General features: G+C 52.3%; 1 protein-coding gene across 4 annotated transcripts in view; it reads right to left on the reverse strand.

Annotated features, from left to right (window-relative positions):
• LOC139748281 (1-phosphatidylinositol 4,5-bisphosphate phosphodiesterase epsilon-1-like) overlaps nucleotides 1-25,700 on the reverse strand; it is a 189,007-nt gene that overhangs the window by 61,834 nt on the left and 101,473 nt on the right. For 3 of the 4 annotated variants that reach the window (XM_071661254.1, XM_071661252.1, XM_071661253.1), the window contains exons 3-4: nucleotides 17,991-18,437; nucleotides 10,315-10,719 (exon numbers count right to left, since the gene is read on the reverse strand). In XM_071661254.1, the coding sequence (XP_071517355.1) occupies nucleotides 10,315-10,719; nucleotides 17,991-18,437 (852 nt within the window). Of the gene's footprint in view, nucleotides 1-10,314; nucleotides 10,720-17,375; nucleotides 17,969-17,990; nucleotides 18,438-25,700 lie in introns of those variants that run through there. The other variant, XM_071661255.1, reaches the window with a different exon arrangement.

Here is a 25,700-nt window from a genome sequence, read left to right on the forward strand (position 1 = left end):
TCGGCTTGTCTCACACGTCCCGTGATGCACGAGGGACTGAAACATGTTTCATGTGTGGGAGCGCATGACTCAACATATAGGTGACGATGTCTTACACGCGATGCGTCGTGGTCATGCGCTTCCTAAACATGTGATGTTTCACATGTTAGGAAACATGTTTTGTGTGAAACATGCTTCATATGGGGGCAGGCACTATCCACCATACGCATTGTACAAAATGAAGGCCATATTTCACTTTAGAAACATGTTTCGTACACTGGTCAGATGTATCATGTGTAAGTACGTTTCATGTAAAGGTTTCACATACAAGTCCAATTTTCAACATACATGAGAAGTTCACGTGTGGTTACTACTTCCACAGGCTGGCCACAAGTTTCACATAGCGGGCCACAGGTTTCAAATGTCGGGCCACAAGTTTCACATGTCGGGCCACAAGTTTCACATCTCGAGCCAAGTTTCACATGTCGGGCCACAAGTTTCACATGGCTGGGCCACAAGTTTCACAGAGCGGGCCACAAGTTTCACATAGCTGGGCCACAAGTTTCACATGGCTGGGCCACAAGTTTCACATGGCTGGGCCACAAGTTTCACATGTCGGGCCACACGTTTCACATGTCGGGCCACAAATTTCACATAACGGGCCACAAATTTCACATTTCGGGCCACAAGTTTCACATGTCGGGCCACATGTTTCACCTGACGGGCCACAAGTTTCACATGGCTCCTCTTCAGACAAGAGACGTTTCACAAAAGTGTTTCATTTCTGACAAACATCTACAGAATACAGTTTTCAAGCGTAGGAAACATGCTTCAGATGTAGTAATATGGTCTTATATGTTTCATATATGTATACGGTTATTACGTCATGATGTTTCACACGTTTAATATGTACCAATCATGGTCTTTCACACGTCGGGCCTGACGCTTATGTAAATCACTCCTCCGAAACTCACACATTCATTTCATGACGCGCATGACGTCATACGCATCTAGGCCTAACGACGGCCAATGAGGTCATCGCCACTAACAACCCCCCCACCCCCCATCCCTTCCTCTAATGGCCAGTCCAGCACATGATAATTGGTGTTAAGATGCTTATCATTAATCCCTCCCCCCGGGGGGGGGGGGGGGGGGGTCAACACACACACACACACACACACACACACACACACGCGCGCGCACACACACACTCTACGTACACACGACGTCTCGTTTCACTACCCCAACGACCGCTGATCACACACCCCCCCCCCCTCCCCCCCACTTCCTCCTCTACAGCAAACACCAGGGCCACAGAGCCCCTTCCTCCCCCCCCCCCCCCCCACACACCCTTCGCTACGAGGGACGAGATGGATAGGGACGAGGCGCGTCAATGGAGGATGGCCTGGACGCCTCTCACACACGAATATATATATTTTCGTCCATCAAACCGTGTCCTCCCAAAAAGTGGGATCGTTAGGGACGCCGCTTCGCAGAAAACGGGCGGGCGCGACCCCCGTGTGACGATCCCATTCTGGGAGACGGCACAATGTAGCCAATCACAAGGCTGGCCTCTGACCGCCTCTGGACCAATCACGAGCACTTACTACGGGTTGGAGGGGGGTCAACACCATCCCCCCCTTCCCCCTCCTCCACGTGCGGCGCGAGGGGCTGAATGACCGGCACGTGGCCGGCTGCCCTCCCTCCCACAACAAGCAGGCCACGTGGTCGAGCGCCACGTTCGACCACGTGCCGTCGTGCTGCTGGCCAACACTTGACGTGATGAACAACCCAACTTTATACCTTACCTTCATCATTCCGCCATTCTACCATGACCATTCATCAGTGGATCTTAACCCCTCCTTCCTCGTGGGCGGGCTCGTTCACCAGGGCAGTCGTTACCGCAATACACGTTGTTATACATATCCCAACTACGTAATGGCCTTGAGACAAACAACAGCCCAATTGCTTCATGAAGTAATTACTTAACAATGACAATAGCTTCGGAGGAAGGGCTGCTGTAACAACTACAACGGTGTAATTGCTGACACGACTGATCACCTGGAGGGGTGGTTGTTACGACCCAGCAGTAAACTACCTTCCTAATCAGCGTAGATCACTCGTTACCTAGTACACGGCTACATCATGCATCCTGTATGATACTGTATTACTTCTGGACTACATCATACATCCTGCATGATACTGTATTACTTCTGGACTACATCATACATCCTGGATGATACTGTATTACTTCTGCACACTATCAGTGGAAACTAGTTATGAGGCTAGTAACAGAGGGGACTAGTTATGAAGCTAGTAACAGAGGGGACTAGTTATGAAGCTAGTAACAGAGGGGACTAGTTATAAGGCTATTAACAGAGGAGATAGTTATGAGGCTAGTATCAGGTAAGGGCGATGATAAGGCCAGGTATAAGGAATACTAGTGAGAAGTATGAGTCATAATTATCAATACGACAAACTGTCAACTCGGTTTGATGAGTGCAGGAAGGGGGAGGGAGGGAGGGGAGAGATGTGTGGCGTGGCGGAGTCCAATCTTAACACCCCAGCAACCCGCGCGCGCACACACACACACACACACACACACACACACACACATACACCCTACCCACTCGTAGTTAAGGTGTACGTGCAAACGTAGACACGCCATGCCATAGGTATTTTCCGCTGTAGCAAAAGAGGTTTAGCCTTGCGAAGTACTCTGGGACCTTCTCACTGTGGTGGAGGGTGGCTGGCTGGCTAGCTGGCCGGAAGTGCATTCTAACTCACACTAAAATAAACTTTTGCCTTGTTTGGCACGTCGAGTGTCGCCTCCTGCACTCGTTACTGCTGTGTTGTTTCGAGGCTACGGAAAAAAAAAAGAGTGAGGTTTGAGGACGATGCTGCTGGGCACTCCTGAAGGGGGAGTACTTTGGTCCCACCTGGTTCAATGTACTGATAAATACATTACTGTATATCAACTCCAGTGTCACTTCTACGTATATTCCTATTAGTTGTGATGTCGATATTCTTGTACACACCGAAAACATAACGTGACATGCAAACCGTTCTTAATTTCGTACACACATGGTCTGTGAAAGCTTCGCATGTATCACTTCTGCAGATAGAAACAAGGTCTTCCATGCACGAATGGGGTCATGGTCGGAGAGGACCATCTAAAGGCGGACCATCTAAGGATCGGACCGTCTGCAATGATAAATGATGGAAAAAAACAAAAACATTGACTTTGTCTCACCCTTGACATACCTTGATGTCTCAGTACAGCAGCTGGTGTTCGAACACTAAATAGACAACGTACAGATAGACTCAGATCTCTTACAGTTGTTGCAAGGTGCAAATCTACTTATGGAGCCAGTATCACAGCGATTACAATGATGTTACCTGGCTTATACAAGGTTCTCTGACGGATCACCACGGGCCAGCCACAGTCCTCCACCATGGCAGAAGGTATTGAGAGACTTGAAAAAATGCAAAATGAAGCCTTAAGAATCATACTTGGCTGCCCGGAGCCCACTATAATGCTTAACATGCGTAAAGAACTCGTCAGCGTGGTTAAACCACATATGCCACGGCACAAGTGAGACTAAATGGATCCATATACCAGCCAATCACATCAATATCCAGCCTTTCTGGCATATGGCTCCCGCTGACATCACTAACCCACTTATCCACTTAAGAAACTAATTACTTACAATCTTCATCTTCAGCATTTAAAACCAGTGCAATTGGACGCACACAGAAACTCCACACTGAATATAAACATAGCCCAGTGCATCTTTACTGACGTCTCTCTCTCTCTCTCTCTCTCTCTCTCTCAGCCAAATTGGTAATAGATGACAAAATAACGCTGGAATAAACAACTGAGCATCTACCAGACAGAACCGAATCGTTCGTTCGCCGTACTGAACGAACGCTCTTAAGCTGGTACAAGTCAATGCCCCAGACCGTTTAATTGTCTTTGATTCTTTATAAATGTAATCAACATGTGGGTCTCTCAAGCCAGAGACAAACATTCAAACATTTATTGATCAAGGGATCTAGATCTAACTGTTATGGCTTCCCCTCATCTCCTATAGGCCTCCGTGAGCGTGACAAAGCTGATGCTTTCGTTAAACACGCACTAAGGAAAGATGTGGTTGAAAACGACCATTGGGTTGTCAGTCAGAAGCTTTGAAAATGTAATTGGACAGGAGCTAATAGACTTCTTTAAAGCACGAAGACGAGTTCAGGTAAGCACAAGTAGAGATATCATCACAGTAAAAATGTGTCAAGTAAAACATGTATATGGAGAAAGTATAAATACGATCAGCAGATTACAAGATGTTGTAATTGCTAAACTAAGGCTGAGCTAAAGGACCTATTGGCCCTCTGGCCTATCTGGAGATGTTAATCATGTGAACTGTAAAGTCTGTGGCCAAAGATCTGGACACAGACTAGAACACTATGTCTTAAAAATGTAAAAAAGAAAAAAAAATTGAGCCTTTTCAGAGACACGTCTCAAACAAACCCCCACAATACATGGCACAACACCTTACAAAATAACAAGAGCAGTGATATTTCAACTTTCCATACCCACGCTTCACATCTCCTCGGCAAAACTTACCATATGAGACTATGTAAAGTATGTAATGAGCTTTATATAATTAATCAACTTGTTGTAACAACCTATGTCAATCCACGGGAAGGGGGGTCTGTCCACCACCCCGCCTTTTGTGACCTGTGTAATCCTTTTTTTGCGCTACAGCTCACACGATGAGACAGAGTGAGGTGGGGTGAGGGGGAAGAAGGAAGGACGGAGGAAACACACGATAAAATTTGGCGTGGATGCCACTGGTACGGAGTGGAGCGTCAGTGCGCGCGGGGCGAGGGTAAGCGTGGTGCCTCGAGCGCCCTATTGAAGCGTCGTCTCTACACTGGCACCCATACCTCAAGCTCCCACTTATTACTCAGACCCACGCATGCTCCCTATCCTAGTCTTGCAGGGAGAAGCTAAACCCCCCACCACTGGACTCTTGAACGCCCCCCCTTTTCCAGTGGCTGAGGAGGGGGAGGGCGAGATGAAGGACGGGAGGAGAGGGAGAGGGGATAGATGGATGATCTCGTTACACGTCTGGGAGATTTTAAGGTCGAAACTCAGAGGACAAGTTGTGGGGGAGAGTCGTCTAACGGAGTCTGGCACCCTCCCAGCACCGAGAACACCTCCCACCCCGACCCATCTTTTAATTACACCGGTGTGCACCGTGTCCTGCTGTGGGCGGGTGTACACCCGCTTTGTGTGTACGCCACCAGACTGGAGAACCCAAGATGTCAAGGGGGAGGTTCCTGACGGTGCTGCGGGAGGCCCTTTTAACCGACACCCCCTCACCCCCCAACCTCTGGATCACAGCCGCAACACACGCGCGCCTCAAGACGCCGCGGACTATGGCTGGTAGAGGCGCCTGGGGCGTGGGGGAAGTTGGGAGGGAGGGAGGGACGGTGGTGGTGGTGGTAGAAGGATATGGAACATGAGGTCGTTGGTCCGGTCCAGCCAGACGACGCCCCGTGAGTCCCCCTACGATCGTCGGGTCATTACGTAACGGTACTGGTGCCGTAGACAGTGCCAGGGGGAGGGGGGTGGCGTGGTAGTGGCACCGCCAGAAAGGGGTAGTGGTGCTGGTGACACCACAAGTGTCCTGGGGAAGTGGCTCCTGGCACGTAATGCCTGGAGAAGGTAGCGGCGATGAGGGTCGCCAGGGGGTGCTGTAGTGGTGTAGGTACTACAGGGGGTACAGTACACATTCTGTATTCTTCCACGAGTACAAAACATTTCTACAGCTCCTGCATGGGACAGGCCGGGCCAGGCTGGGCCGAGGCCATGTCCAGCACTTAATGTCTGATTCCTGGAAACGTATTTTCGAAATTGCCTCTCCACTTACACTCGCTGACGACGGGCGCGGCTCCCTCGTAGGTCCGCGAGCTCTTTGTGTGGAGGAACTACTCACCTCTGCTCCCTCCTCTCTCTCTCTCTCTCTCTCTCTCTCTCTCTCTCTCTCTCTCTCTCTCTCTCTCTCTCTCTCTCTCTCTCTCGACTTTCCCCACCGGTGATCCTCGATGCCCACATGTGCCCCACCCGCCGTCCACTCCCCCGTCAGATCACCAAGCCGAGGTCTCAGCATTCTCTCCTCCCTCCTGCCCCAGGGCTTTGGTCATGTCGGGCACCGAGCTGACCTACTTACCGTGCCAGAGGTCTCCTGGTCAGCCAGGCCAGGGCCCTGGGTCAGGCTCGTCCAGGAAGAAGGTGGCAGAACAAAATGGACCAGTTGTATGAGGAGGGTGAGGGAGCTGTAGCCCCTCACGCGTCTTTATTGCTCACCCTCACCAGTCCTCATCACACGCGCGCCTCCTCCTCACACTAGGTGTCCTCACCCAGGACGCCCTCAGACCTACCTGCCCTCACTACACGTGCTCCCCATACAGCCACCTGTCCTCCAAACACGTGTCCTTACTTAGCGCACCTGAACTCCCACGTGTCCTCCAAACACGTGTCCTTACTTAACCCACCTGAACTCCCAGGTGTTCCCCCAACCCAAATATCCCAAGCCCACATAGTCTCTCCCCACGTGCTCTCACCCCATACAACCCGACTCCTCTGCTGTCTCTCCCCCAGTAGTACTTATCCCACGTGCCGTTCCCGACCCGAAGGCCCCTCCACCCTACTCTCCCTATAGGGTCGCTGACCCCCGGCATAACTTGCAGGGGAATATAACCCGTACAATAACGGGATACCACTGTCTACCTCCTGGTCCTCGTTACAACACCTGACATCGAAATCTACAGTGGTCTACGAGCTTCCCCAGGCGAAAGACGTCAGCAACTACTTTGCATAGGGAAATGTTCGTATGAAAGTTACGTTATTCAGTACAGATGGCGAATACACAAGTGATCGCCTCTTTTCACCTGGTGCACCAGACTGGAATCATGTGAGGTGTAAAATACACCTGGAACGTATGATTCCCTCAGTGGCAATGCCGTGATAGGATGTCATGTCACGTTCAACAAGCGGTAACATACACCAAGTTAATCTAGAAGATGAGTCAAAATTTCTTCCAACGCTTCTACAACACGGTTCCAGCTGGGGTCCTTCCAGACCGAAGACACCTGCCAACACATCTGTGTACTGTTTGCATTCCAAATGTATTGGAAACATGGACATGGAGGTCAGGTTATGTATATTTTCCTCATCCGCTTGATACATTTCAACCAGTTCCTCTCTCTCTCTCTCGTGACTTGCAAGCATTGCTGGCAGCTTCTACCGTCACGAATACCAACCAACTGGAGGAGTAAACAAACTGTCTCAAGAGCATCCCACACTACTGCAGAAGTTTATAAAGGATCTTCTCCAGTCAACGAATCAAGGGGCGAGATTGTGGACTTCGGGCGTGAGGCTGCTTACACTTGATCTGCCCATCACGTCATTGTCACCATTCCAGGTCGTGAGGACGTACAGACGGAAGCCTTATAATGCCACGGGCTCGCAAATCGTCGGGAGGCAAACACCTACATCTGCAAGACGATGGAAGGTGGCACCTGGCGAGTCTCCCAGGTCACCCGAGGGGCGTGGGGACACGTGGTAGAGGCTCCGGTAGGGGATGCGGACACTCCTCCAGCAGGTTCTTCGTCACCAGGGCAGCGAGCGTGGCCGTCAACTCGTCCCTTCACTTTAGGTACAGTGGGGACGGTTGGCTGGTTTGGCAGTACCTTCGTCAGGCGAGGGATGTATTGATAACCATACAGGAAATGTTCCCACGATTTCTCCCTCTCGAGTTACAGCATTCATGACCGCCACCTACACTGAGTCAGATCAAACGTCTCCGGCGTACAGCTCCTTAGACCCGAACTGTACTGAGACACACACACACACCCGTTTCGAAGCACAAATAACACCCACACACTCCTACAGCCTCACAGGTTTTCAATATACTACTTTGTATATGTTACCTCTCATGAATATGAGGGTATGCTACACCCACGAGTATACTGACTTGGCCTTTGACCTGCCCCGTAAGGATCTGGTTATCATACCCGAGGGCCACACCGTCAACCCAATTGGGGACTCGTACCTAATTCAGTCCCTATACTTGCTGTATGCCATCTACCGACTACCTACCTAACTTCGAGCTGGCACTACAGAGGGAGGCTCCTCCCGGGCTACTACATCGCGCCACAAGACCATCAGAGACGTCGGGTGAGGGGACGAACGAATGAGATCGACATGAGATTCACCAGGGCGTTCAGGGAAAGTCTGTCGCTCTCGGCCGATGGGGGTGACGAGCTGTCCCTTCAGGGAAGTCAGTCTCCCCGTCCTGCAGCGGACAGAGCCAGGTCCAACTGAAGGAAAAGTGGCGGACAGAGCCACGTCCAACTGAAGGAAAAGTGGCGGACAGAGCCACGTCCAACTGAAGGACAAGGATTAACCAGATCAAAACCTTTCTGCAGGCAATCTTCATTAACACAACGATAAACCTCATCAAGACACCAAAATAATAATCCTCAGTCGTCTTATCGGTCTGACGAGGAACTAATTAATCACTTAATCACTTCTAATTCCTCCTAACGATCAGAACCAATTACCAGACAGAGATGGGCCAATCAGAAGGATTTAGCACAAAAATCCTCCAAGTCACATATAGATTAAGAATGGAAGACCTTAGACTGATTTTCCAATCATAATCGAAGGATGAGGCGTGACAGATAATAATCCAAGGCAACGATAATTCCCGCCAAGAAATGTGCTACACTTACGATAACGAATAACAATATGTTTACATTGGCTCAGTCTTACATATTAGTTTGTTCGGTGAAGCGGTTCGCCTCCCTCCTTCCCTCCCTCACTCAGACTGACACGTACATGTCAGAATCATTCAAGAACCACACGCGCACCAGCCAGCACCACAGCTGGTCCTATACCTTCAGACAAATACAAACACAAATGTCTACATCTGAGACAACGGCAGGCAGAGAATGGTAGAAGGCGATTGTTGGCACAACATCTGGATCATCCCAATTCTACTCTATATTCATCAATCTCTTCCCTTCACCACAATGCTATCCAGATCCTGAAAAAAGAATGCAACGAGAGGCCACACTTACCAACATGACCCTTAATGGGGTAGCCAACCTGGTGATAGACGGAGCGTCGCAAGGCGACTGTCTGTCGCCCATCTCGTTTAAGGTCTACGGATCGACCCGTGGTACCCATCCCTCGCCACACCATCCATCAATATATCCTGGCACACTTCAGCCAGAGCATCTTACACCAGGTATGACATACGATGACGGTGGCATTTAACTACAGTGAATCCCCATTTTCCTTATCTCCCTTCCTCCTGCCATTAAAACCCTTCTCCCTCAATACGTAACCCATCTTCCTCATGCCATCACCAACACTAACCTTACCTCTCCTTCACTAAAGTCCTCCTTCTACCTCCAACACTACAGCCTTTTCTCCACCATTTCTACTCTATAATTTCTCCTAACACCTCCCTCTCAGCTGTAAGGTCATCACTACGCCCGGTAGTCCTGACCATTTCAGTTCACGCGCGTTGTACGTGTTCCAAAGTTACCCTACCAAGGTGTCCACACTTCCCTGCGACTTTCGGAAGCTGGTTCTGTCCCCGTAAAAACTCGGTCATACATCATGTGAAAACGATCGTCCCTTCTTTAGTGGCCCACTTGTTACTATGTTCTAGTGGTGGGCCACCTGTTGCCGTCCTCTAGTGGTGGGCCGCCTGTTGCTCTGTTCTTCTGGTGGGCCGCCTGTTGCTGTGTCCTGTTGATGGGCCACCTTGTTGCTGTGTCCTGAGGTGATCCATGTATTGTTCTGTTCTTGTGGCCCACCTGTTGCTCTCCTCTCATGGTGGGCCACCTGTTGCTCTCCTCTCGTGGTGGGCCACCTCTTGCTCTGTCCCAGTGTTGGCCCACCCGTCTCCCTCTCCTTCCCCTAATCTACAGCCACAGTGGCCCACCTCACCGCCACACCACAGTGGCCCCCAACCCACCCTATCCAACCCGTTGCCTCACCCTCGGACCCCCCCACCACCCCCAGAGGGCAAGCCTTGAACGCAACCTCCAAACACACGAAGCCTTCGTCTGCAACAATTAATCCTCGTTACCTCTTACGATCGAACTGGGTATCGTCGTAGTCCACGCTCGATCACGGAAGACATCAATATCTCAACAACAGGGATGAGGTGCGCGTGTGTGTGTGTGTGTGTGTGAGTGGAACACAAGAAGGGGAGGAGGGAAAAAATAAGTGTAAGAGAGACGATGGTTCCTTACCTTGATGAGGCGTGCCATATTCTTGGCTCGCCAGTAGGTGGGTGGGAGACACCGCTGTAGGGCCAGTGCCGGCTGCCCGCCCTTCTTGTGGGGGTCAAGGGCGCCGTAGCAGCCGCGGAAGAGGTCGCCGGGCCCCGCCACGAAGCTCTCGGACGCGGGGATGGCCTGGGGCCGCTTCCCTGAGGAACTGCTGCCGCTGCTGATGAAGCCCAGGCCACCACCGCCGCCGCCGCCCCCGGCGCCGCCCGTGGTGGTGGTCGTGGTGGTGGTGGTGGAGAAGTCGTCCTCGTCGTCATCGTGGTGGTGGTGATGGTGGTGTTGGTGATGATGATGGTGGAGGTGGAGGAAGGAGTGTCGGCGGGGGACGTCCAGAGGCACGACGGGCACGGACAGTTGCATGCCATCCTGCACAGGAGGAAGGGAACAAGACCATGGAGGTTAGTTGGTGAGTGGGCGTCGCGCAGCGCGGGAGGGAGGCTAGCTACCACTACCTACCAGTGCTTTTACCACACACACACGTGGCAGGGCTAGCGCGTCGTGCTCACCGCAGCACAGAGAGAGAGAGAGAGAGAGAGAGAGAGAGAGAGAGAGAGAGAGAGAGAGAGAGAGAGAGAGAGAGAGAGAGAGAGAGATTCCCCCTGGGGGGTGTGGCCTGACCCTCACGCCCGGGTTGGGCAACGCGAGGGATCGCCACCTTCCTTATACAGCCGACAGTCGCTGCTGACCGCAAGCCCACACATACACACACACACACACACACACACACACACACACACACACACACACACACACACACACACACAAACACACAACTCGCCACACCCCTCTTATATCTTGTACACCAAACCTGCAATTATGTCACGGGCTGTTGTTGTTGTTGGAAGGTCAAACAGACAACCACGTGCACAAACCACCGTCGCTGTCAGGTTATCACAGCTACAGATCTGATCCTCGTACCATCTATGCTTGCACCGTCCTGGGGCGCACCATCTATCATCCACTTTATCAGCTGCCTCACCCCACGGGCTGAGCCAGGCCCTGCGAGACCAAGGTAAGGGAGGGTATACACCCGGACAGCCAGGGGACAATCACGGAACACCCTGGCCTTCCACTGGGGCTCCACTCTGCTGACGAGGCGCAGCAAGCGAGGGCGTTACTCTACACTACACCCGCACTGCTGGACTCTTTGAAGAGAGGACCATGTAGGACTGAGGTAGGAGGGCAGGGTGTAGGATGCACGACCCAGGACTATCAGAGATGAGCAGGACTTCAAGGAAGATCAGGGAGCTACTGGACTGTATAAGGATCCCGGTATTGCCATCACATCTTCGTCAGGATAAGGGAAAACAACGTGAGGAAATCCTCAACAAAACATAAGTCACAAATCCTCTATAAATGTCTGGTGGAACAAGAGAAAGGGATTGAAACCTTCCATAACACCAAGATACATGGGGGTTCACGAAAGAACGGGAGGATCACATGGGAGGCACTAGGAGGATTCCCGGCAGCCAACAGACTTATAGAGTATCTACCACAGACATAAGACTGATATGAGGGGAAAAGTCTATCGCGTGAATAATGAGGGAGTTCGTGAGAGGTCTGGGCTTCGAGATCTCGTGAGGGAGGGGGGAGTCACACGTCGCAGGCCACAGCTGCGGAGCTCCTTTCCAAGAGAGAGAGAGAACCATGAGGCCACGGTGTCTAATATCCTGTGACCTCCACACTACGGGAGGGAATGGTGCGTGGCATGTGGGATGGAAGGGGAGGGAACGCCAGCACACTGGACGTGGGTGTGGAACGAGTATAACCCCACAAAACACCCAGTTAAAGAGGAGAAAGAGTATGCAAATTACCCAGAAACATTTGGGGCTGTGACTTGCCGTCCATTCGTATCAATACAAAACACCTACGGAAAAAAATTGTTTCTTTAAGGTCAAAGCAATTTGTCGAAGGGGGTCACAGACACACACACACACACACACACACACACACACACAAACACCGTGCATAGGTAAGTGCTACATTGCCGTGGTGTTTTCACCTAACCTAACAAAGACCATCGTAAGACAACTGGAACGCATATAATGGCACGAAAAGTAATCCAATTTGTGAGTGTCACAACTTACCCCTCGATTACGTTCGGCACACCAGAGTCGTGTTTTGAAATGGGTCAAGATTACATGCAGTAAAACATCGCCTATACATATGTATATGCATAGACAGACGGATAGACAGATAGATATGCAGACGGATAGACAGACAGGCACAACGATGGACAGATGATATGATAAAATCATATGACCTGGAGCCACGAAGGGAAAAAAAAGCTCAGGCTTTTATACAATGACCTTTCAATACCCACAACGTCTTGGAAGCCACGCCAGCCGCGCGTACCCAGCCCAAAGCCGCAGCTGCGGTCTGAATGAAGGTCCGCCCCTTCCCCCCCTCGTGTGTGTGTGTGTGTGTGTGTGTGTGTGTGTGTGTGCGCGCGCGCTCCAACGTACGTCGGACCAGTAGACGAAAACCTGAAGGTGCAAGGCGACCTTTGAAGGTCAAGGTCGGAGCGTGGCATGCAAGACCGCAGGCAGGAAAAATTGCAAGTATGTCCCCGTGGACGATCGACCTTCAGGAAATACCTCTGACCCGCTGGGGGCAAGACAGTGTAAGAATTGGACAATCTGGACCTGAACCCTTGGTGCACGACTGTACGGCCCTTGAGCACGACTGTACGGCCCTTGAGCATGGCTGTACGGCCCTGGAGCACGACTGCACGGCCCTTGAGCACGACTGCACGGCCCTTGAGCACGACTGTACGGCCCTTGAGCACGACTGTACGGCCCTTGAGCATGACTGTACGGCCCTTGAGCACGGCTGTACGGCCCTTGGGCACGACTGCACGACCCTTGAGCACGACTGCACGACCCTTGAGCACGACTGCACGGCCTGTGAAGACATCGATGCGGCCTTTGAACCTTAGGGTAGGATCGCTGAGAATGATGGCATGAGCAGAGGCCATTACGGTCAGGTCAAAGGGGCCAAGCCATTATATTCAAGGGTCGTCCCTTCGCGTCAGGGGTCATAGGACATGACCCACGACGACCCTGACAGGTCCCTTCGCGTCAGGGGTCATAGGACATGACCCACGGCGACCCTGACTGCCATAACACACCACAAGCAAACAATACGAGAAGCAAACAACTCCCTAAAGCGACTCGCGACTCCGCATAAAGAAAATGGAAAAAAGAAGAAGAAATTAAACAACACGGAAAGATCCGCGGAAGAAAACGTTAGACCACTAGTTCATTCGAAGTGGGGTAACATTTCTAAGTCTAGAACACTCGTCAGGGGAAGATAAAGGAGCTTAGGAGATGATAAGAAATACAAGACAATCAACTGCTTTAAAGTAATGGGATCAGAAAGCAAGAGATCTTGACAGAGATGAAGGTATGAAGGCCCGCTTCCGGAGCGGAAGTTCCAGGGAAGAGAACGAACGAGATGCGATCGTGGACGCGAGTGTTACGCAACGGTTCCTGGCAAACGAGAGAGAGGAACGTGAGCTGGGCGACTGTGAAGGACAACCCCCAGGACGCTGCTGAGAAGGAACAGGTGCACTTCCTGATGTTCGTAAGGCCTGCGTCTTTCGTGTGACCTTACGATGTATAAACATCTAGCCACTGGGAGGTGAAGATCTATCTATCTATCTATCTATCTATCTATCTATCTATATATATATATATATATATATATATATATATATATATATATATATATATATATAGATAGATAGATAGATAGATAGATAGATAGACAGACAGATAGAGAGAGAGAGAGAGAGAGAGAGAGAGAGAGAGAGAGAGAGAGAGAGAGAGAGAGAGAGAGAGAGAGAGAGAGAGAGAGAGAGAGTTTTCCCTTTCCACATATATATCATAATAGCAATTCCTTACTTCCCGCTGTGTGTGTGTGTGTGTGTGTGTGTGTGTGTGTGTGTGTGTGTGTGTGTGTGTGTAAATACCTCTTCACACAGTACTGAGATGTAGTTCTCCACATCTGACGTCCCTCATCTCTCGAGCTTTCTCCTTCAACACACTTTTCAAACGCTTCTCTGTACCGCCCGCATTCACGACTCCATTGCCTGCCACATTCCATTCATCCACCACTCTTACACCAGCACAGTGCTTCTTTAACAAGTCTTTGGTCATGTCCTATGGCAGTTTTTTAGCTCTTCATCCTCCGAAGAACGGCCTCCTGCCATCACACTGGTTTTCAAAACCTGAAGATTGTGATCGACTCACAACTCTCATTTCTTCCACAGCTGGCAAACTGAAGGTCACGCCCCCTCCCTCCCTCACTGTAGCTCACCCCTCGTAATCATGGCACCCATTTTTGTTGTCCTCCTCCGGTCCTCTTCTCTCTCACACGTCTTCGTCCTTCCATGTGCCGTGACCAAGGCCGAGAAGCGAAATACTAGTTTTGGTCTTATTTTTCACTCTGGGGATAGTTTACCGAGTGCGTTTAAATGCTTTTTTCATCACATCTGCCAGCAGACACTTCGTCCACTTCGACACCTCTTCTGAACTATGAGCTATGGCGGGAGCTTACGTGCAGCGGCGACTCCCAAGTCCCTCTCATACACAGGTTCCTGCAGGACGCCGCTCGTGTCGAAGTCCTTAAACTTCTTCCCATCTTCATTAACATCGCATTTCATCAACCACGTACCAGGGCTACACTGGGGTTTGTTTACGTCTCATCTGAATACGTTGCTGGATGGAATCCTGATCCTTCTTGACTTCCCACATCAGCTCGGCGTCATCAGCAAACACAAGCAGATATGAGTCCAGAGTCTCTCTGCTTAGTCATTATACACACATCAAGAAGAAGAACAAAGGCTCCCCCAAGATCGCGCCCTGCGGCACGCCACTGAGGAAACCCATCCCAATTCCAGAGGGCTCCGGTGACATGCGTCTTTTATGCATACATGGAAAGCGCGTTATTCGGCCGCCAATCACGATGTATCGGCGGGAGCCTGCTGCCATCAAGTCTCGTTGAAACTGTCGTACGGCACTTCTTAACCTTCTGTTCAGGGAAGACCTTGAAACAGTCGATAATATAACACACTAAAGTGAGAGATAATGTAAAGTTAGAGTTTCCATCGACGCATCCGGCAAATTAGGCTCATGAGAACGTCAGAATTCGATAAAGACTCAGTGTGGTTCGAGTCATAGTGCAGGGGAGAGCGGTACTGTGCTGGAATAGGCTGGAACTCACAGTGACACGCCCTCCAAGACGATGCTTATCAGAGCCACAGACACCTCTCGCACCGCGAGCAACAGAGCGCAGGACCTGCACACAGTACCGCAGTGCACCGTCAGCAGTACCAGCAGTGCACCGTCAGCAGTACCAGCAGTGCACCGTCAGCAGTACCAGCAGGTGGCGGCACCTTATGCTAAGTCGGGGAGGGAGGCCGGCGGCTCACCGTCACGGTACATGAACTCTACTTTACCGACGGCCTCCCATACCCTGCCAGGGGGTAGGAATGGGGAGGTATGGGAGAAGGGGGAGTGGAGGAAGTGATGGGCCGGAGCAGAGAGGTGGGAGGAGGACGAAAGGGAGGGGAGACCAGGGGGGAAAAGAAGGTTGGGACGATGGGTGAGGGGAGAGAGAGAGAGAGAGAGAGAGAGAGAGAGAGAGAGAGAGAGAGAGAGAGAGAGAGAGAGAGAGAGAGAGAGAGAGAGAGAGAGCCAAGAGAGGTGGCATATACACGGGGGAGGGGAGGGAGATAACAGATAACCGTGGGGGTTTGGGGAGAAAAGATGACGAGTTGGGTAGAAAACACAGGGAGGGATGAAGGGAGTAAAGGAAGAGGAGGAGGAGGATCACACCAGGGTCACAGGGAGGTTATAAAAAAAAAAACCTCAATTATGAAATTAAAAAACTCCTCAGTTAACAAGAAGACGTGTGGCCATTACCTGAGACTGGCCGGTCACCTTACACCTAACACAGGGGTGGTGTATGTGGTGTGGGGGGAGATGGTGCATGTGGTAGGGGACGGGTGGTGTATGTGGTGGGAGGACGACAGCGGGTGTATCTGGTGGGAGGATAGGTGGTTTATGTGGTGGGAGGAGGTGTATGTGGTGGGGGGAATGCTGGTGTTTGTGGTAGAGGGATGTATTGTATACGATGAAGGGTGCCATCCAAACATACGACTAAGAACCTTCCATCTCTCTCCACATACACACACACACACACACACACACACACACACACACACACACCCAACAACCATCCGTATCCGGCAGGACCTGAGTAACATGAAACACACTCAGTAGAGCCGAGCTCGGCCCTCTGGAAGGGACAAGATTCATGAGGTCACGACGCAGGGAACCCCTGCAGGCCTCTGACATGAGCCAAGGCCACCGATGCGGTCGTAACAGGTCATAGCTTCGTTCCTCTTCACCTCCAGTCGATTTTCCGTTCTGCGAGTCGATTTATGAGCCACGTTTCCCGAGTAAATACGTTGGCTGTCATGCTTTCCTAACATGCGTACGCCGCAAGGGCGTCCCGTCTGTGGAGTGAGCAACCAGGCGAGCTGACATGTCATATTCAGGATGTAACCCACTGGTCCTGATGGCCCGCTTGGTCGTCCGGTCCTCAGCCTCCTGACGGAGTCTATGAGGCTGTAACTGCGGGTCCGTCAGAGGAACCGGAGGTCTAAACACCCCACAGGGTAACTGGGTAGTCCAGTAGTCAGTCTGCGTGTAATCCATAGCCTCCATCCAACTTCCGGGTTAGCACTGCACGTGAGGTGAGGTGTGTCTACCTGGCTTGTCTCAGTGGAAGCGTTTGACGTATTACAAAAAAAAATTTCAACCCTCCGTCTTTACGGCAGGGTAACACTTACGATCTAGAGTCTCAAATTGTCGTTTTCCGTCATTATCAGGTGCTGGAGAGAAGGGGGAAGAAGAAAATGGATTAATGGACACATGGTTTTAATGGGGGTTAAGGTACACACATTAACTCGCTGAAGGTGAGGGGTTGGGGGGACAGCGAGGGGTAGCACGCACCTGCTTCACGCTCTCCTTCACGTGCCCCAGCAGACAGATGGCGCGGTCGAGGCACATCTGCGTGACACTGGTCAAGGCCTGACCCACGAGGCAGGTGGCGCGCTCAAAGCACACCTGCGTGAGGCAAGCCAACAGCTGCCTCAATAAGCACGTGCAGCGTTTGTCAGAGCCCCGACAGGTGTTGTCTCCCGTACGTCGCCGCCGCATCTGTGACATGGACGGGCGCGAGGCGAGGCGTCTCCTCCCCCCTGATCATACGTGGCCCCCCGTGGCCAGCGCAGCGCAACACCTCCTCAATATACTATACCTTCCCTCAACCCACGTGGTAGCCTCCGACCACGTGTGTGTCCCCCCTGACCACGTAGTAGTATGTCTCCCTCCCGACTTCGTGTCTCTGACCCTGTGGTGTCAAGAATGGTCCTCCTCCAAAAGAGGTGTGGTTGACCAGGTGTGTGCGTGTGTGTGTGTGTGTGTGTATGAGTGTGGGGCACGGCAAACCCAGCCTAAGAGCGGACAGGTGGAGGGCGTCTGAAGCAACAGGTATCAGCAGAAGGGACGGCTGGAGACACACACACATAAGAGCCTTATACTACTACATCGCCGTAAGACACTGACCTTTCCATTCTGCTGTGTGTGTGTGGAGGCCAGGTAGCCTCCATGGTTGGCTGTGGGCGTGGAGAGGTAGGGTGGGTGTGTCGGGCAGGTGGTGGTGGTGGGGGTCGGGTGCTGGGTGGAGAGGGAGTGGGAGTGTGTGGTGGCGGTGGTTGTGGTGGAGGACTCGCTATTAGCTACGCTGAAACTAAAGGTATGATCAGGAGCGGGGGAGGTGAGCGACAGGCTGACGTGCTGTTGGTGGTGGGCGGGAGTCGGGGAGTGGGCGTGCGTTGGGGTGGGTGCGGGCGTCAGGTTGTGGGCGTGGGTGGAGGACGGAACCAGGTTGTGGGCGGAGGTGGGGGGTTCAGGGGGTGCCCAGGTCTCCTCAATGCGTAGCTGTATGCAGGCGAGCGATGCGGCTTCCTCCTTGCTGCATGCCAGCTCTCCGCTCACCACAAGCTGCTGCAGCTGAAACAGAAGAATACAACACTGTATTGACAGACACACCACGAGTAACCACTACAGCTGTATGTCCGGTCCACTACAAGTGTTCTGGCCTTCAACGCTTCCGCAACACAGGGTCAAGTCCACTTACCTTAGATTCATGCAAGGTTTGACGAACACACAAGTCATGTACTCACGTTTCAGCCTTTACATGAGGGACTTCCTCACAGAGCAGTGCGGTGCACGGAACACAGGAACAGTGTGGTGCACGGAACACGGGAGCAGTGTGGTGCACGGAACAGTGTGGTGCACGGAACACAGGAGCGTTACGTGTGAGGTGTTCCTGGACGAGGCTGGAACCTGACATTCACAACCCATAGACTACATAGTTCACTTACCCCGAGCGTCCAGACAAACACCGTCCATCTCGACGCCCCTCATTCCCCGCCCTAACTACTGCGATGTGTGTATGTATTTGTCGGACGATGTAGTTAGCACTACTGGCATGACCGTCTTTTTCAAGAGCGTCACAAAGCTCATAAAGGATACAAAATACAACGTCACAACACAGTCACCGCACTGTAACATCGATGTAGCGAACGGCGGACGAAGGTTTGGTGGGCTCACACACACACACACACTTTGGCAACACAATGCATCCTGTATGGTCCTTGACCACCTCCTACAAACGGCGTCCACGTCATACAACACTGATTCCTGGCCCAGGAGAGAGACAGGTAAATACTTGAGTAAAATCTCTTCAATGCTAAACTCATCATGAACGTATGAACAGGGGGAACAACACTATCGTTTCTGCCATTACATCTTGGAGCCCAGAGGTACCTGTGGTGCAGTGTCGCACACCTTCTGTGTGGGGTGTACCAGTGCTGCCCACGTACCCCACAACTGGCCCATCCTCCGTAGGTGTTACGTGCACCTGACCCCCAACACCTGTAGGTTCCAATGGTGTCGCTGTTATGTCACACCTGGCCCGTCCCTACACCCTGGTCCCAGCTGGTGACACCCGTGACAGCACTACACCTTCCTCGTCCTCTCTCGCTCTGCTACGTGTGTGTGTGTGTGTGTGTGTGTGTGTGTGTGTGTGTGTGTGTGTGTGTGTGAGCGAGGGAGGGAGGGAGGGGAGTGACAAGTCTTGACAGCGTCACTGGCAAATGATGCGTCATGTTGACGGGGTGACACTGACAAATTATTCTGGGGGGAAGCTGGCAGCAATTGTTGCCCTACACACACACACACACACACACACACACACACACACACACACACACACACACACACACACACACACAACTATTCTCAATATCCCCTCCCCACCCCACCACCTCCCCAACCCCCCCTTAACCGCAATTCGTACTAGGCGACGATGTTAAATGATGGCAAGTGATGCTAGTTAACTAGGCGATGTTAAGTGATCGCAATTCGTGCCAATCAACGTTCATTTGTGACATCTTACTCTACACTTGGGAAGTACGGGTTCGAAAGAGAGAGAGAGAGAGAGAGAGAGAGAGAGAGATACATGGTTCGTGATGCCCACTCTGTCATATATAAACCCTATCAGTTCATCTTTATGATCAATAGGACGAAACAGAGAAGAAATTTCGGCGCACGACTGGGGGAGAGAGAGAGAGAGAGAGAGAGAGAGAGAGAGAGAGAGAGAGAGAGAGAGAGAGAGAGAGAGAGAGCCAGGGTGGGAGGGGAGGGCAGTAATTCATTACGGGGGCTTGACACATGACATGCAGCCATGAATGTCACAAAAATTATGGCCATTCACACAGTCCGGCGTAGCATGATGGCAGCTGACGCCTCCCCACAACCCTCCTCCCTCCTCCCTCCCTCATTCGCCAGCGTCCTCGGCTCTCTTTCCCCCCTTCCCTCCCTCACACCCCCTCCTCCTCATCGCTACTGCCGCTGGCACCATGCTGACACTGCTGACGATGACCCTGCTGACACTGCCACTCGCTACTGCTGCTGACATTGACCCTACTGATGTTCCTGACGTCTTGTCACCCCTACTAACGCTGCTGACGTCTTCCCTCTTCCTGCTGACGTCGCCCGCCCCTACCAACGTTACTGAGGTCTTCCCTGCTCCTGCTGACGTCGCCCGCCCCTACCAACGTTGCTGACGCCTTCCCTGCTCCTGCTCCTGCTGACGTCGCCCCCCTACCAACGTTGCTGACGCCTTCCCTCACACTTCCACCCCAGGTCGTCACACTCCTCAACCCCAGGTCGTCACACTCCTCAACTCCAGGTCGTCTCACTCCTGAACCCCAGGTCGTCACACTCCTCAATCCAGGTCATCAGACGCCTTAACTACCCTCTCTACCAATCCCACATCATCTCCCTGCCTCACTAGTCAACCCCCCACCCCCGCCCCAAAGCTCTGGCATATCCGTAGAAAATAACCCCCAGCCACCGGGCCAAATAACCCCCTCCCCCCCCCCTTTCCCTGGGCAGAATAAACACGCAGGACATAAACCGTTACGTTGTATAAATAAACCAAGTGACGTCATTCGTTATGCACTACGATCAGGCCTTAAGGGCGAGGAGCCCTACGACTTGCCCTGCGACTGTCACCCTCGTCTGCTTTTTAGTCCCCTACACGGGAATCCCCCCCCCCCCGCCCCCAACCCCCACTTTTGGCACGACAAGTCGAAAGCACAAAGGGCGGATACACCGTCGTCAGGGCAGTTATAACGTCGCCCTTAAGGCTTAATCCCTAAGCTTAGCATCGTTTTCCCCCCCATCATTAGTACTATGTATGGACGTTAGGGCTAGGTGACCCTACAGTTCCAGTGGAGTTGTGGTTCTTAACGACACACACACACACACACACACACACACACACACACACACACACAAGGAGCTCCACGCCTCTCTAGGCCGAAGAAGAAAATGGGATACGGGTCAGGTGATACGGATGAACTGCTGCCATGGCTCGACCACCACGACCTGATGACCACTGCTGTATTGATGACCACTGCTGTATTGATGACCACTGCTGTATTGATGACCATCCACCCCCACTACAACCCCTTTAGCCCCCCCCCTCCCTTTCTTACCCCGACCGCAAAAAAAAAAACGACACCCAGCGTTCGTTTCCCGGGAGAAACACGGCTGTCGCATTTCTGTCCCCTCACCACTCAGCAGATGTGCTGTCGTCTGCTTCACACCCCACCCCTACTCCCACCACACACACACACACACACACACACACACACACACACACACACGAGCGCGCGCGCGCGCACACACACCTGGCTGACGAGGAGCGATGATGGAGGAGGGCGCCGCCGATGCTGATGACGTCGGACGAGTTAATTAATCTAGTCGGCCGGTGTAATGACCAGGTGAGGTGGGTAATGATGCCGTACACAGACACACGCCAGCCCCTCATCGCCCGACGCACACACACACACCCGAGCCTAACAAAGCCAATTTGACTGCGACGCGACATTTTCCTCAAGCCAAGGACGCCATTGAGAACCTTCCAGAGACGGAAGACTAAGAGAGAGAGAGAGAGAGAGAGAGAGAGAGAGAGAGAGAGAGAGAGAGAGAGAGAGAGAGAGAGAGAGAGAGAGAGGAAACGGGTTCTTGGCAGCAATTTTGGATTTTTTGGTGGCGCGGGAGTCGCAGGCCCGCCGGTACGTCCTACAGACGGACGTAGGCGGCCACGATGGCTACGGATGGTCGAGCTCCCTGGTCGTACGAGGTTACGAGGAGCGCGCGAGGCGACGTAACCATAAGGATGGGGGGGTTCGAGCCCCGAGCGTCTGTTGTGGACTCAGGAGTGGGTCATTGCCGGTGCTCAAGTGGGGCCTCCCACTGTCAGGGAGGTCAAAGATAGTTGACCTGAGCTATGAGGCTAAAAGGATCCACGCTATAATGCCTGTCTCTCACCACGCGTGTATAGGATCCTAGTAGGATCCGTGCCATCTTCCTTGTAGGATCCGTACCATCTTCCTTGTAGGATCCGTACCATCTTCCTTGTAGGATCCGTACCATCTTCCTTGTAGGATCCGTACCATCTTCCTTGTAGGATCCGTGTCATCTTCCTTGTAGGATCCGTACCATCTTCCTTGTAGGATCCGACGCGTTTCACAATGATCTGTAACGTTCGGCTGCAGGATCCCGGGGGATCCTTAGCGAGGGAAGCATATATATAGATACGACCCCTGCGTTAGGTTAGGTCCTGAATGCGGCACCATCCTGTCTCTTGGTCCCTGTCAGCCCAAAGCCTCGAGATACTCGGCCAGTTCGCTACAGTTCCTCTCTTCACCACCTCGCCCAGAGCCCCACACTCTCTATATTCACACGTTTCTGCAGCGTCCTACATCCTTTGGTTCATGTCCCCCCCACAGCAGGGCCTATGCTACGTAAGGGTACGTTCGTCCACATTTAACACGACTGAGGGAAGATGACTCCATCCGCCACCTCCCTGTAAACCTATTGACAAGATACAGCTTTAAATACGTGTCAGAAGTAAACTGTTGTAATCGCTATGAAGAAGGCCCCGCTACATGGGGGAAATTCTCAGCATGATCCGACGTGTCGGTGTCTCGCCAGCTCATCCCTCGACAGAGAGGCGTCGAGTTAAAGATGTGTAATCACTTGGTATTTTTCTTAAGGTGCGCCAGGTCTACAGGGGCACACCGGATAACGACTGAGGACACGACACAGTGGGAGGGCGAGGGAGGCAAGCTGTATGGGAAGCTGGTTTCGTCAGGGGCGACATCACAGTTAATACCTGTGTTCGCTTTAGTCTCACCGGTGAATGACTCTTTAACAAGTTGAAATGAGGACAGGTAATTAGTGATGATAGAATAACAAGAGGAGGAGGAGGAGGAGGAGGAGGAGGGGGGAAGAAGAGGCACCGAAATTCGAAATTCTTCTTTAAACACACGACGGACGCCACCTAAACTATCTACGTCCCATTTCCAATACGAGAGCACCGCTGGCGTAATATCAACCAATTTCAATTGTGCAAAACAATTACGTCAGGGAGAAAGAAGGAACAAATGAATAGGGGAAAGATGGGGAGCGACGTGTGGTGAGGGTTGGGCTGGGGTCTGGCACAACACTAGAGCAAGAGGCCGGCGGTTGTAAACACTATCCTACAACCTTAGTCGCCCAACCAGACGTGTTCTGGACTGACTTGTGAAACACGGACAGGAGAACTGGCTACAGACGAGACGGGGTCCGTGGGTCAAAGACTTGAATATAGCTGTAATCACTCTACGTCAGGCCTTAGTATGAGGGGGGCTGCGTCATGCTGGGGGGTTTGAGGGAGGGGTTGTGTGGGGTTGGTTGTTGGGGGGGTTGTGAGCGAAAATCGACGTCTCTCCCGACCCCAGCAATCAAGCCAAGATGGCCCAGGCAGGAAACTGCCTCTTATCCCCGGCACCAGTACCTCAAGTGGTGCCTCAGGTATAATAAACAAAACATATTTATTCTATTGCCGTCGTCTCTATGTTCGGGCAACCCGGTCAAGCAGCCGAGAACATGACGCTAATTGTAAGGGTAACTAGCTTGTTAAAATCCTCAATGCGTTTTTTTCGTAAGTTCGACAGACGATTATACCGCCGAGTTCTCGCCATTAGGTGACCGACAACTGAAGTCCTGCACCTCAGAACAATCGTTTATCAGGACCTAACGTCATATGTTCCCTCACCCAGGCAACGTATCGTTGGCACGACCCCAGCGTTTCATAGGGTTTCAGGTTATATCTATCAAATCTCCAACGCCACGGGGTCATACTGATGCAAGACCAGGTCAGCGAGAGAGGCTCAAAATACATCAGGGCACTTAGGTAATGTGTGTGTGTGTGTGTGTGTGTGTGTGTGTGTGTGTGTGTGCGTGTGTGTGTGTGGAGGGCGACGCTGCTCAATGACAAGGCAAGTTGGTCGGAGCCTCAAAGACCGCTCTTACCTCCTCAAGAGCCGCTCATTCTGTCTCTCGCTGGAGAGGTAGGTGCCTGCGCGCCACACACACATACACACACACACACAAGAAGGAAAGCCACAGGAGAGACGATACAGCTATGGCGAATGCCTTTGTGTCCTGTGTCAGTTCGACTCGAAACATGACGGCTGCGGGGTCAGGGAAAACAATATAATCAGAGGCTGGGATACACCTTCTAAAGACGATAACACAACGACAACGAAGGGGACTGAAAGCCTCAGCTTCCTAAAGGGGGAGGGAATTTAATGCCAGCGAGAGAGGAGAGCATCGATGTCAAAACATTTCACGAGACTGAAGCAGTTCATGGGGATCGTTCCCTAGGAGCAGTGGCACGAAGCAATCACAAGGGTGTATGAGGGGAAACGGGAACCGAAAGAGACGCAAGAAACCCACTCGGTGGAACAGAGCATCGCTGGTAATGAAACCTGGGGAGGCGGAGCGGCCGTGACCTGGCGGGGGCCAGCGGCGGCGGCGGTGGTGGCAGTGGCCCACCTAGTGATTATGGCCCTGTGAAGGACCACGTCGCCAATGTTGTCATTACTGCCGACCATCGCCTCTGGCCGTGCCACCCACCCACGGACGCGCCCTCCCGGTAGCCTGCTGGATGCACTCCGGCCGTCCTCCGATCGCCCCCGCCGACTGACAAGATACACAGATGGCCAGTGTTTTCCAACGTGATGAAGAAGGTCTTGTCACAAGCGCGCTGGGCGTCGCCAATCACGGAGGCCGGGCAAGACCGGACGTCGTCAGCTTCGATGGCCTGCAGCGACGAACGTCGCTAACACCCGCATGGGAGACGTCTTACTCACGGAGAACAACACAGCTCTCATAACCGAACATTCGAGGCACACACACACACACACAAACACACACAAGACCTGGGTCGCCATGGAGGGAAACAAGGGGGGTTAATAAAAGCGGGCTGCTGCAACCGAGGGACCGTATAAAAGGCTGTAATTAGCGCGGAAGAGCGAGGCGTGAGCGGCGGACTGGCACGGCGTCAGGGTGAGCGGAGGTAAATGGTGGGTTCTGTGAGACCGTCTGTCCTTCGTGTCACTGGTCCACTGTTACACACACTGACTGACGCCTCAACCACATCACAGCTGCTGCTTCCTGTCGATGCCCCCACCCCCGCCACTCACCGTGCAGGTATTCATACAAGGCTCTAAACCTAGCCTCACTGCTCTCTTTACTAAACCAACACACACAGAGTCAACATTACTCACCGCGGGGCAGCTATCGATACGCACCACTTAACCTAGCCTAGCTACACACTCCTTTCAAGACCAGCACCCACCATCGCTACAC

The sequence above is a fragment of the Panulirus ornatus genome, chromosome 73 (genome assembly GCF_036320965.1).
Source record: "Panulirus ornatus isolate Po-2019 chromosome 73, ASM3632096v1, whole genome shotgun sequence".
NCBI classification, from domain to species: domain Eukaryota; kingdom Metazoa; phylum Arthropoda; class Malacostraca; order Decapoda; family Palinuridae; genus Panulirus; species Panulirus ornatus.